The 13,795-nt window shown below is 40.3% G+C and overlaps 1 protein-coding gene across 1 annotated transcript; it reads left to right on the top strand.

Annotated features, from left to right (window-relative positions):
- The first annotated feature begins 5,073 nt into the window (after positions 1-5,073).
- Positions 5,074-11,443, top strand: vip (vasoactive intestinal peptide). Its single transcript, XM_070977560.1, has 6 exons — positions 5,074-5,355; positions 6,311-6,415; positions 7,039-7,143; positions 8,268-8,393; positions 9,296-9,407; positions 9,622-11,443. Coding segments are annotated over exons 1-6 (459 nt in total). The 5' UTR covers positions 5,074-5,353; the 3' UTR covers positions 9,631-11,443.
- Positions 11,444-13,795: the final 2,352 nt, after the last annotated feature.

Raw genomic sequence — 13,795 nt, 5'->3', positions numbered from 1 at the left:
TAAATTGAACGTTGAAGTTTTTTTATGAGCTCTTAAGATGAATAAACTCTTAGCTGGAAAGTTATTGTCTCAAAGCAGAAAACAGGCTTCTTTTCTGAGCCCATGAAAAGTTGACTTTTGACTGCGTTTCTCACAGGACAGCAACGCTACAAACATGATGATATACATGCTTATTGCTCTTCATGCTTATAGAATATGATGCATTGCTGTAGGTTAAACTAGCCAACAGTATGTGAAGTAGTTAAAATTAGCTCAAATTTAAACATCTGCAGCAGTAAAATGCAACACACACATCAATGCACCAGTAATAGCAATTAAAAACATCATAGTAAAACACTGACAGGAACCAGTTTACTGCACAGTGAGTACTTTCACCCCTCGTGCTTTAAGAGCTGTTTGCTTTGATACTTCCATACTTTCACTGAAGTAAGATTTTAAATGTAGGACTGTCACTTTCAGTTGAGAGTTCTCACAGTGTACTATTTGTACTTTTACTTAAGTAAAGGGTCTGAATTTTACTTATTCCTCCACTCTTTGCGTGTGTTGCTGTTTGTTTGGGAGCTGCAGCCTTTTGCAAGCTCGACCTGACAAGAATTTCCAGATGTGTTTTAATTTGCTTGTATTTTCTTTTTTTTTATCGAGATTTTTCACCCTCTCCTGTCATTCTTTCAGTCGCTCTGCTATCTCGTCTCTGCTTCTGTTTCTCTCGTTCACCGTTAACAATCAGTGTCTTAGCCCAGTATCTTTATTCCACCTCTCCACCTGCCACACACACACACACACACACACACACACACACACACACACACAGGAGAGAGGGAGCGACAGAGAGAGACCCCAGTGAGTCCCGTCGGGCTGCCAGCAGTAATCTGCCATCAGAGTCGTCACTCTATGCTTTGCTAATTGGATAATGTGGTGCAGAGGAGGCACTCAGCAAGCCAGGGGATTCCCCTCATCACACCGGCTGGTGGGAGAGTCGTGATGCAAAGTGTCTCATTACGAGGACATGAACCATTTGGACCTAAGAGTCGATTCCACTGCTCATACTGCTCACCTTGTAGTATTTTGTTTTAATACAGACGAGTTCTTTAAAAAATAAAAAAGTGTTTGGTGACTTTAATATGAATCAGTAATAGTACAACAGTAGGGCTTGTGGTAGTGCACGCAGTGGTGGAATGGAAAGTACTGTACGTATGTACCGTTTTGAGGTATTTATACATCACATGTGTTTCCATTCTATGCTACTTTATGCTTCTGCCTTTCACAGGAAAATATTGTACTTTTTACTCCACTACATTCATCTGAGACTTACGTTACTAATTACCTTTTAGATAGAAAACTATGGTTGTTCAACATGTGATGCTCTTACATGTATTCGTTTGTGATGAAAACAGAGTAATATAATGATACCCTGTGAAAGCCATTCTGCATTACATGTACTTTGATATTTTAAGAACATTTGGCTGATAATACTCATATATATTCTCCACTGATTTAGCTTTGCGCTCCTATAATATTGTTGGAGGCACAACAGATACAAAAATAGAACAGAACAAAATAGATACTATCTTTTTTTAGTCCCTGAATTCTTCCTCTTTGTCAGAATCTGGTGTCGACATTACCCACAATGCAATCTGGCTAAAAAGTTTGTTCAGAGAACAAGAATGAGGCAGCTGAAAGGTACGGGTTTGGTTCTGGGTTCAGGCTGTGGTTCAGGTAGAAGAGGCTGAAAGGCAGAGGAGGGTGTGCAGCCTGCTGTGTGTCTGCCTTTCAGTGACTCTACTGTCATCGTCTACAGCCCGTAATCTGTAACTCTGCAGGCTAACAGCAGGAATAACAGAAGGCCCTTTATTAATGATTATGTTTGTTTACCGTAAACATAAAATCAGGAGTGTACTGGGGCTTGATGCATGTCGCCTAACAAGCTCATACAACATGTTTGTGTAATTCAACTGCAGTTGAAGCACATGAAAGTAAACAGAAACTGAGGGCAGCTGAGTGCTGTGGAGCAGACGCTCCTTCCGATTTAAAGTCGAGGTCTTCACAGCTGACGGACATCTGTGACAGAGGCACACTTTGCATCTGACTGTGATGTTCTTGTCCTTCATACACTAAAATTTTAACAGTAAGGGATTACTTATTTGAAAATGCAACTAAATAACTGATTTCTCAACTTTCACAATGAACGTGTTATGTTGCTCGTTACAACAAAAAACTAATCTGAGTACTCTTACTTTCCATATGTGTGTCCATATGTGAATACACAAGATAAGACAAGATACAACTTTCTTGATCCATGCTATGGAAATTAAATTGCAGAAGTTGTATAATAGCAAGAATAAAAGGGAGAAATTGAAAAAGAACAATTAGACAATAAAAAGGATACAAAATAAAATTAACTGTACATTATATATAAAAGAGTATAAAAATAATGTTGCATTAATATTAAAAGGTTGCCCTGAAATGGAATTTTTTTGAATTGCACATGTAAGATATGGATGATAAAATAAAGTGTTTTCTACTAAAGCACAGTAATAATAAAATGTAATATTGCATGGATGTAATGGATGTCAGCAAATGTTAAAGTGCAGAAAGTAAGTTTGTGATGTGATGTGAAACACCATCAGCACAGAGCTGCGTTAAATGATGATCACAGCTCTCAGAGGTCAGAAGGAATGAGGTATTTTTCCCCTGGTGATCATCAGTCCAGCCCTGATGAGATGTATCACCTAGGACAGTAAGACTCAGTCGTAGTAGAGGTATTACGAGGCGTAGTCAAAGCACCCGTAAGAAAAAAGAAGACATTGTGTTCCTGTTGTCCTCCTCTGTGTCGTCCAGCGTACAGAGGTGAGACGGCCTGTTACTCGTCTGCAGGAACGTTTTCATCCGTACATTCCATCAACATAATAACGCTGATGTTTCCTCAATCAGCGTCCTCTTCCTGCAGGGATCTGTCTCCAATCACCGCTGTCAATTAGACCAGCTCCTTCTCCCGTGGACTTCTGCGTAATCTACTTTCTCTCTGGACTGATCACATTAAGGTTCAGATGGTGCCATCATGGTTAAGAGGAGGGAGGGGGTGGGGGTCATCTGCTGACTGGGAGGACATATCAACAAGCCGGGAAGGCCAGAGACAACGCCGCTGTCACGATGTGGCGGCGAATAAAATTTGTGTTCATCATCAGGTATGCAACCAGAAATACAAGAATAAATCAATGATATTTTTCAGACCTCCCACCTTTAGGGACTTATCTCATCATACGCCTCATTACTTTTGAATTTCTCAAATATATTTTTCATTGCTGTGACCCGTGAGCTGACCCATTTTGGCCAGTGGTAAACACAAAACGTAAAACCAGTTTGCAAAGAAGATGTCAAGCAGCTTCCAGGTGCTGGCAGCACAAACAATGACGACGTGGAAAGAGGACAGTCTGCAGCAAAAAGTCAGGATACCATTCACACAGAGGGGGAAGAGACGCTAACAGGATGAAACACGTTACAAGTATCGTACGTTTAAGATATTAAATAAAGACAAAATATTCTCCGTGTATTTTAAATATATCAAAAGCTATATCAGTTGAACTCTAACATAGTTAAGATAATAGAAATAGCATTCTATATGGAAGTATTACAACTTTTGTGGCTACTGTGACATAATATAACTTAAAGTTGTCAAGTGTTTATGGCTTTATGTTTATCTGTTTAACTTAACATCACTGTCACCTCTTTTTGTTTTATCTTTTCTTTTCATCTCTCTGCTCTGACAGAGGCTCTGCAGTCACTCTGGAAGTCACGTCTAAGCCAATCATCTTTTTCTCTGCAGTGATATTGGCTAAATGGTTCACACTCATTTAGATGGATGGATGGATGGATGGATGGATGGATGGATGGATGGATGGATGGATGGATGGATGGATGGATGGATGGTCACGACTAATTCACTGTGCCGTTCCAGCAGAGTAAATCAGGGACACTGTGGGTGGATTCAGAAACACTTCAGTCCTGTGTGGCGTCCTTTTGTTAAAGCACGACCTGAAATAGAAAACAGTGTCAGTATCTTACAAACACCCTGAAAAACGTTACTGTATTTATCTAATCTGCAAAGATGCAGGTGTTTTTATTCAGTCGTCAGCACCCTCAGTGGTGCTCAGCACTTGCAAACAAACAAACAAATGGCTGCAGCAGGATTTTGATCTTGTTGTAGAATTAAATATTTCTCATGATGGGACATCAAATAAAAAAGGAAATATTTATAGCTCAATAATTGCAGCTATATATTGAACAAAAACATGCTTTTATGACAAGAATCAAGGTCATTCAAAGCGGGGTCCACATGCTGCAGTTGGCCTGTGATTACCTTTGTTCTGCCTTTTAAACCTGGAGAGAAATTAGCACCAATTTTCATCATGGTGCAGTTTTTATACATTGTTTTTAAAGAACATAACAGTCTGATAACTCAAAGGCAGTAGAAAGAGAGCATTATGACAGATTTGACAGTCTTGGTTCTTGATTAAGTCACTGATATGCTACAGGCTGGACTCTCACTGACAGTTCCTCATGAGATGTGCGACATGAATGCTTAGTGTAGTGTATTTCTAACAGGTAACTGCACATTTTACAGTCAGTACTGAAGAAAGGCATAGAGGTGACTGTTATCTTTTCATTGTTAACTTCAGTCTGCAAGCTTTGTTTGAGGAACTGGAAGGTATTTTGGCGGTGAACTTGTGTGAAGAAGCGAACGTGTCAGCGGAGGATTCTCACAATTAATTGATTATTCCAGAGGGAACGTAATTTTTACAATTATTTTGCCACTGTGACATATCCCTTGAGCAGAGAGCAGCTCTCAGACATTATGCTGATTTTACATCAGCTAAAAACAGACATGCACAGATCATGACTCAGATCATGAAGTTAGAGAAAGACTTCCAAGTCCACGATTTATGGATTTCTGCACAGCCTCAGTGATAGTTTGTTAAGGTGTTTTATCATTTGGTTTGAGTTTGAGACTCTATGAGCCTCTTTCAGATGCCAGACCACAAATTCATCTACACTGAAATATGAAATATGGAAAACTTTCACCATAGGCCTGTTTGGTTCCGACCGTGAGCAAGACCGATGACGGAAGCAGCGGCTGACGTCTCAGGCCCCTGATCGAATCTGCTGTCCCCTCCTGCTCCACGAGAAACCTCCAGGTGTATAAAACGCGAGCAGACCTGAAGGCGAGGAAGACAGACAAACAAGGAGAGTCAGGAAGCATCGGGTCAACTGAGTGGAGATACAGCAGCGGCTCGAGATCAGGACTTTGGAGAGCGCAGCGGACAGAGCAAAAAGCAGACAACTTTCTCTAGAGCACATGTAAGATTTTATATTTACATAGACATTTTTAGATGGTGCGTCCTCGGTGGGCTCCGCGTTTGTTCTTTTTGCGCGCTCTAGTCAGGTTTTGGATAAATCTCTCCAAAAGACTGAATATTGAATTTAACGTGAAATTAATTTTGCATTGTAGCATCAGCAGCAGCGTGATGCACTACCTTAGGTTTGTGGTTTATGGTGGTAACAGAATCGCAGCTTCGCTGCGTTGTAATAAGATGTTTAGTGCTCGCCGGTGGCCGCTTTGTGCGTAATTACGCATTGGATTTTACTGACTTCTTTTTCTTTCCTCGTGTCAAAACTCACCATCGACCGAGCGATTTGTCAAAGATCATTATCTTTCATGGCCAAAATACTATTATGTTTTGCTCTTTTCAGCTAAGACTCAGAAAACTGAATCGGTTAAAAACAAAAAATGAAAACAGTAAATGATCTCTGATAGCTGTGAGCTGAAAGTGCACACAGAGATTTTTACATTTCCACGGTTAAATGTACTCGTCTGACTTTTTTGGAGGAAACTGAAAGCATTTTGCTGATGAACTCATTCCAGGATTTCTGTGAGTAAAAGCTCAACAGTTAAACGTCTCTACGGGGGCAACAGAACTGCAGCGTGCCGGAGGTGAAGTAAGAGGTTTTGTCCTCATCAGCCTGCGTAATTACGCATTAGATTCCGCTGCTTGCTTTCGTTCTCCTCTGACAAAATTCTCCATTAACTGAGTGGTTTGTTTAAAGGTCGATATCCATCCTCACCTTTGCCTTGAGCAGTTAACCACGAGTTTACGACTTGATTGTTGCGCGTAAATTAAGATAATGAATAGAACTCGCCGGCAGAACTCGCTCGCAGTGGAGGATAGAGCAGGACTGTGTCTGTCGGCGGACCTGGTGTGCTCATTGTGTTCAGGCTAGAAGGAGAATAACCCGTTACCGTTTCCATCCTCAGGTGTAAAGCGATGTTACAACGGACCGGCCCCCAGCTGCTTTTCCTAATAGCCCTGTGCAGTGTGTTGTACTCACGGACTCTGAGTCTGCCATACACATCCATGAGGTAAGACTAACCTGTGTTTTCCCAACTTAAACTGCTGAGAAGAAGAAAAAAAATGATTAGACCTGTCGATGAATTTGAGCTACTTTGTCTCCAGACGCAGACAATTCCTGAATCTTTCTGACTTTTTGTTGTTGTAACTATTGCCACAGATAATTTCAAATTTTAATATTATATATATTGGCACTATGTTCTGGTCTACTTGATGTCAGAGGTCGCATGAGTGAAAGCGAACAGCGAAAAGCTCCTTCAATGACAAAATAATAAAAACCGTGTGAAGCGTTTTAATATTTCGATAGTATACTTTTAATAATAATTTATAGTAACCCTGTAAACAAAGATGGAACTTAAATTGTGATCTTGTCCTGCATTATGTCTCTTGATCTATATGAACATAAACGGGATCAGTTTGATGGCAAATATACTGACTGAATCATGGCCGTTTCTTCGTTGCATCACTATGTAAGATACTTTTTTCAGCAGCATGAAACCCTTCGCGACCATCGTCGCTATCAATGCCATCAGAATTGGAGCTGATGCGCGTCTTTTTGTGTCCATGTGTCTCTATCTGGTGTTTTAATGCATCAGTTGTAATCAGACTTGAATGTTTTTGTGATGCTGTGTAGACCGACGAGACACGCGGACGGTCTGTTCACCAGCGGGTACAGCAAGCTCCTCGGACAGCTATCAGCGCGGAGGTACCTGGAGTCTCTGATCGGGAAGCGGGTCAGGTAGGTCACCTCCGGAGAGAGCGGGAGACCGGAGAGGCAGAGGACGAGGCTTTCGCTTCTGAATCACGAATGAGAGGAAAACTAAGGTCTTTAGTTATTTGCTTATTGGCTGATTGACTTTGAAATTGCTAAATGGGATTTCATGAAGCTTCAGGAAACTTTTTTCTCTATCAATATCCGATGCCAGGCTGTGGACCTCTTCATAAACTGCTGTGTAAACCTGTCAAACCAGGACAGAACTGAAGATCAGTTTAAAACCTGGCTTCAGATTTATGAAACATCAGCCTCTCCTTTAAAACGATTGAACTCAAACCCACCAGAGAACAGAACAGAACAGTAAACGGCTGTGGAAGTCTGATGTCGCCCTGAAAACTGTGGGAGAAATGTCCCCTCAGAGTGTGTCAAACTGTCCTTTGAATGTTGTTAAGGAGAACACATCAGGGCTTTAAAAGCAGGGTTGAGTTGTGAGAGGAAAACTAGACTGTGCATCCCTCTTTGTCCTTCCAGGATTCTGGCAATACATTCAATTTTAGTAGGTTTGTTAATCAAAGCATATCAGTCAGAAATGTGCTTGAAAATTAGTCATGAAGCTGAAGTTTTTGATAAAATTAATATCAAAACTTTGCTATTTCGATAAGGTTTTATTTCCCAGATTTCATCAGCGTTGTCCGCAAATTCCTTCAGTGATAAAATCAAGTGAAATACAAATAAATTCAGAGAAAGTTTCAGAAAAGTTTTCAATTTTTCTTGTCAAAACCGCATTTGTAACTTTTACATTCAGGGAGACTCTTTGCAGAAAGTAAAAATGCATCATTTTATTATTATGAATGTTACACAGTTTAACACCAGAGGATCAGCTGACATTTGCAATGAAAAGATGAAAAGACCCGACCTGCTTGATGATGCATTTTGTAACTCAGTAAACATTTTAAAGGTTAATTTATGCCATTGCTGCTTCATTACATGTTTGTTATACAGCCAGGAGGGATGCACACACACACACACACACACACACGTACAAACAGAGAGGAAGGACACCATGTATCCTGAGCTGACTCTGCATTGAGACCTGCTGCCCTCTGAGCTGTGACACTCTCATGCCGTCATCCTCCTCTTCTGTCCAGTGATGAGCTGATGGAGGAGCCAGTGAAGCGCCACTCAGACGCCATCTTTACAGACAACTACAGCCGCTTCCGCAAACAGATGGCCGTCAAGAAGTACCTGAACTCAGTCTTAACAGGAAAGAGAAGGTAGGCATCAGTCCTCCCCACCCTCACCTCCACCTACTCTGTGAAAAGATATGTTTTGAAAGTAGGTTTAAAGTAAAGCATGGTTCAACAGCTGCATGGCCAAAAACTGATGGATACCTAACAATGAGTGAAGTAAAGTCAGCTGACTGGCAGGGAAAGCCGTCTCTGTTTGCTTTATAATGTTACTTTTACTTAACAGCGTTCCTTCTCTTCAAAATGTATTTACAATCCGATTCTCCAAAATTTTAATCTGCAGCGTTCAAAACAGTTTATGTTTGTTCATATTTGTCTTCCAGGTATCATTTTCTGATAATCAGCCTGTGAATGAAACACCATTTAGCAGCTAACATGGACTTTCATGGCATTTTATGAACACAGTGCAATCATCAGTCATAAAAAGAGGCAATAAAGGAGAAAATCTCATATCTAAAGCAACAAAAAATCTAATCAGCTGATTATTGGACCAAAACCAAACAGCCACATCTGCTACTGCTTAAAAAAGTTAAACAGAACCAACTTTGTTGAACATGTAGGCTCCTGTAACAAACAAAAATTAAACTCACATAAAAGAAATGATAACCAAAATCCTATTACACTGGAACCAGAGAAGTTTACAGTTATGAATCTGCAGAACATTTTAATGTATGATTAAGAAATAATACACAGGAAGTAACAAAGGCAGCTCTTTCATATCATTCGGGCCAAAAAAGAGTTTTTGTCAGGTGTGCTGTTGTAGTTTCCAACATGCTTCGCCAAACTGTGTTTTAGAATTTTTTATATGTGAATGAACAAAATGTTATGGAGTAAAGTTTTTCATGTGCATCGACTTTCTACCTCCTGCCCCTCACACACACACACACACACACACACACACACACACACACACACACACACACACACAGCCTAGAAGACCCCGGAACCAGCGACCCAGAGGAGTCCATGGACGAACCCGGCACCTTCCAGGAGAGCTACAACGACATCAACGTAGATCACCTCCTGAACAACTTTCAGCTGGTAGGAACACACACACACACACACACACACACACACACACACACACACACACACACACACACAAACCAATATTTCTGAAGATGCATGACATTTACAACAAACCCATAAGGAAGAAAACGTATATATTACTGCATTAATACTGTCCGTTTTCAGGCCGTCTAAATAAATAACGATCCTCTCTGTTTATTTTCTCCCCTCTCCTTCGTTTCTGCAGCCACTTTGAGGAGGGGTCCGCACTCGAGTGAATACCTCAAGTCATCCTCATGAAACCGCCCATTCCAAAAACAGCGCAGTATTAATCCAAAGGACATTCGAAAGTCAAATTAACCAATGATGATGTGTTCTCCAATGTGGTTATCTATTTATTCATACACACAGTACATGTTTACACTGTATATATACAGTATATACAATACTAATCACTGAAGATTCTGGCCCGGACACTCTACGGGCCACACTGAGCAACATGCATGTCCATGTGCAGTTTGGTTTTCAGCGTTTGGAAATGACAACAGGCGGCAGTAAATATAAACAAAAATACCACCTTTACTTTCCTTCTAAGATCACTGTTGTTCCATTAACTTTCAACGGGATGATTTCTGTCCTAAAAATGTTTTAAGAAACTACTGTCCTGTTGAATTTGAGTAAAATTTGTCCCATCAACTAAACATTTGACCCACTGAATGTAAATAGAGCAGTGTTTACTTTCCCATTGACTTTCAGTCACTGTAACTAAGTGAGCAAAGTTTGTTCAGTTAACTCTGAGTGGAAATGAATTGTCATGAATTTTCTAAATTTCAATGGAAAATGAGCTACTGTTCAGAGCGACACTGGCACCATTTGCTTTCAGTGGAATCACTGCTTTGCAGATATTTTAGTGGAACTTCAAATGAACCATAGCCCTCCACTTTTAGTCGAAAAATACTTGTATAGCACAAAATGGAATTTAATGGAACATTAAGACCAAACTTTCAATTGAGCCATTTTGCCTAATAACATTTCATGAAGCCGTCGCCCATTTGACCCATTGAACGTTAATGGAACAGTGTTTTCTTTCAATAAAGTAACTTTGCCATTAACTTTCAGTGGATCTATTGTCACTTTAGCTTCAAGAGATCAGCGTTTGTCCCGATTGACTTTGAATGAAACACCCGTGTGATTGAATTCTGACTCGTATTCACTAACCAGAAGTTCCATTAACTTTCAGTGGAACACTAGCACCATTAGCTTCCAGTGAAATCACTGCTTTATTAAAAACAAAAATCAATGGAACATTTGTCACATTTTCTTTCAAGAAAACTGTTTTATTAACTTTCAATGGACATATTTCTCCCCATAATGTTCAATGGAATACCTGTTCCATTAAATTTGAATGAATTTTTCCTGTTGAGTTTCACTTAAACATTTGACCTGTTGAACATCAATGGAACAACATTGGTATTTATTTATCTTGTTTTTAATGCATCCGCTACCCTTTTAGCCTTTCAGGATTTTTTTAAAGGGAACATCCGTCTGATTGAGTTCTGATTAACTTCACTAAGCCAAACCAATAGTCAACTTTCAATGGAGAACTCCAGCACCATTGATTTTCAGTGGACTCACTGCTTTATAAAAATTCTATTGTCTCTTTTACCTTTAATAGAACAATAGTTGCATTGAATTACAATGAAACATATGACTGATTTTGTTTCACTGAAATGATATCTCTTTGTAGATTTATTGTTCAGCTACACATGGAACAAAAAGTGTCCAAATTAACAGTCGTCAATCAATTTTCAATGGTGCAATCATGATGTAAGTGCTGACTGACTTTTATTTAATTTTATTTTGAGAATCTAAACGTGGTCATGTGATGATAAAAAGACAAAGGAGCAAGAGGAAGTGGAACACACTTTGAATGGACGCAGATGCATATAATCACTTTATACTATTCAATATGTAGAGCAAAGACATCATAACTGAGCATAGACCTGCCTTTAGCACATATAGTGATGTACACCACTCACCAAATAAAAGATATTGGTTTATTTTTCAAAGCTGAGTCTTTTGTCTGGCTGATTGTTTGACGGTTTTCGGGACATGAGTTTGATCACTTTGGGTTTTTGGAAGACAATGCATGTAGAGTTTAAGCTGCTGATGGTTAATATTTAGTGCGTTTGACAGTTTTCAAACACTCCACAGTACTGAGCCTTTACCCCAAACCTTTTAGGTGAGGTCATCTTATTCAGGGTTTCTAAGTGAAAAGGCCATGGGTCGGATCATAAAGAAGGATGTGACATTTTGACATTTCTGAATACAAAGCAGCGAGTGACCTTCACTTCATCCCCATGGGTGTCAGCTGACTGACATGAAGTTCAGTTAACGCTACATGAAAACACAGAGTGCGTTTCTTTTCTCTTAAGATGTCTCCTTCTTTCCTCGCATTGATAGATATAGACAGATAAAAAATGGAACAGAACAAAATAAATAGACAAAAATGTTATAGAAACAGGAAGTAAATTTAGTGTTGAAGAAAGTAAAATGTTACCAAGGCTTCATATCTTTATTTGTTGCATAGAAACAGTGAAGATTTGAGGCGCTTAGAAGGAAATGTATGATCAATGAAACATTTTTCCCAATTCTACGATTACAAACTGCTACATATTTTGTAAAATGATACAGAAAATAGTAACATAGAAGAAGACAAGAGCAGAAGGACAACACAACTAAGTGTTTGTGTCCTCTGAAGAACTTCAGCACCATGGACAGCGACACTTTGCCAGCTGTTCCAGCATTCGTTCGTGCACATTTTTGTTCAATTTTCTTTATGTAGGTATATTTCTTAAGCATTAACACCTTGAAAGTCCTTCTGTAAGGACCTTCTGAAACTTCCAGAAACCAGACTAGAGACAAAAGGCTTTAAGGGGAGGCTCGATTCACCCGGGGAGCAGAGAAACAGGTGGTTGCAGCAAGATGGTGACACTCCATGCAGCCCCTTCAGAACAGCCTGACATAAGGAAACGTTCACAAGCAGAGACAAAGACCCCCCCACCCTGCATCTCATACCATCCCTCTGGGGGTCGTCATTTCCAGTGATGAGTTCAGAGAGGGATTATTTTTGTTTGTTTGTGTCTCTCAAGAGATTTAAGTTTTGATAAACCACCGGCATGACAGGTTAAGAAAAGGCCACTGAACAAAATGGTTTATGGTCGGCTCTTGATTTAGAGTTGGAGAACTTTCGAGGTGACGGCATAACTGTTACTGTTCTGAGCTGGAAACCAAATCTGAGCTGTTCCACTTACAGGACAACCACACTGTGCTTCAGTACAGTTTGATAAACCCGACAGATTCAGATTTCTGACTGGACACATGAGCAACCACACACTCCTGTGTAACCAGTGAAAATCTTTATAGTGCGGCTGTATTTAACAACATGGATCACATGTGCACAGCTCATTGATATAATCACTGCAGCCTTCAGATTCGACACCTTTAGTTCCTTTTCAGCCGGCCTTCACAGTTTTAGTGGAAGTGGGTCACACTGGATGCTGCTAATGGACAGTTGTGTGATGTCTCAAGGGTTGTGTGATTGTCTAAAGGTCTGAAAGCAGCCGTGCTTTCAGTCATGTTGTCACGCTTCACATCATTAGCAGACTTCTCAGTCATCCAACTGTGAGTTTCCACAGCTCGGCTCTGTAATGGCTCCCGCTGTAGCAGGAAATGTTTACCACAGACGGCTGATGAAAGAAGTTGAAGTGCAAATGGGCTGTCATCTTCTGCCCTGTTCCTCACAACTCTTGGTATTAAAAAGGGGGTTTCATATTTTCGCTCTTTAATGGCTTTCTGGCGGTGTTGCAAAGCCGGAGTGTCATCTCAGGATGATTTAACCTTACTGGACCCAGTGAGCCTCAGTGCAAAGTTTATCTCAGAATTTGTGACATTTCCGTAAAGGAGGTTTGCTTTATAGATGCTCTGTTTTCAATGTGATGTACCTCAAATGTTCCTCTTTGGTCAGTTCCATGTGTGCAACCCTGCGCCACCTATAGGACAAGTTAGACCTGAGAGCACCGAAGTGCCAAAAACTGCAGTTCCTGGCTCCAACAGTGAGTCAACCACCACTTATCAAAATGCCCAACATCACAGCAGAAATAAAGTTTACATCCTGGCACAAAAACAGTTTTGGTCTTTGTAGTTCATTTTTCCATTCATGACACTGTACAAGGGTGAATTTTTATATAACTGACTTGTTTAAATCATGCTAAGGCTTAAAGTTAGGTACAATTATGGGCATGGCCGCTTTGAGTGACAGCTAGCCACTAGGTTTCATCAACCAGGCTTCATTCAGCCCACCTCAGCTCCACCCATGCTCCACCGCCCATTTTTGGATTAGCTGGTTGGAGTCAGCCACT

Source organism: Chaetodon trifascialis, chromosome 13 (assembly GCF_039877785.1).
Source record: "Chaetodon trifascialis isolate fChaTrf1 chromosome 13, fChaTrf1.hap1, whole genome shotgun sequence".
In the NCBI taxonomy this organism is placed as follows: Eukaryota; Metazoa; Chordata; class Actinopteri; order Chaetodontiformes; family Chaetodontidae; genus Chaetodon; species Chaetodon trifascialis.
Note: the sequence above shows the minus strand (reverse complement) of the source record. Positions and strands in the feature narration are given on the sequence as shown.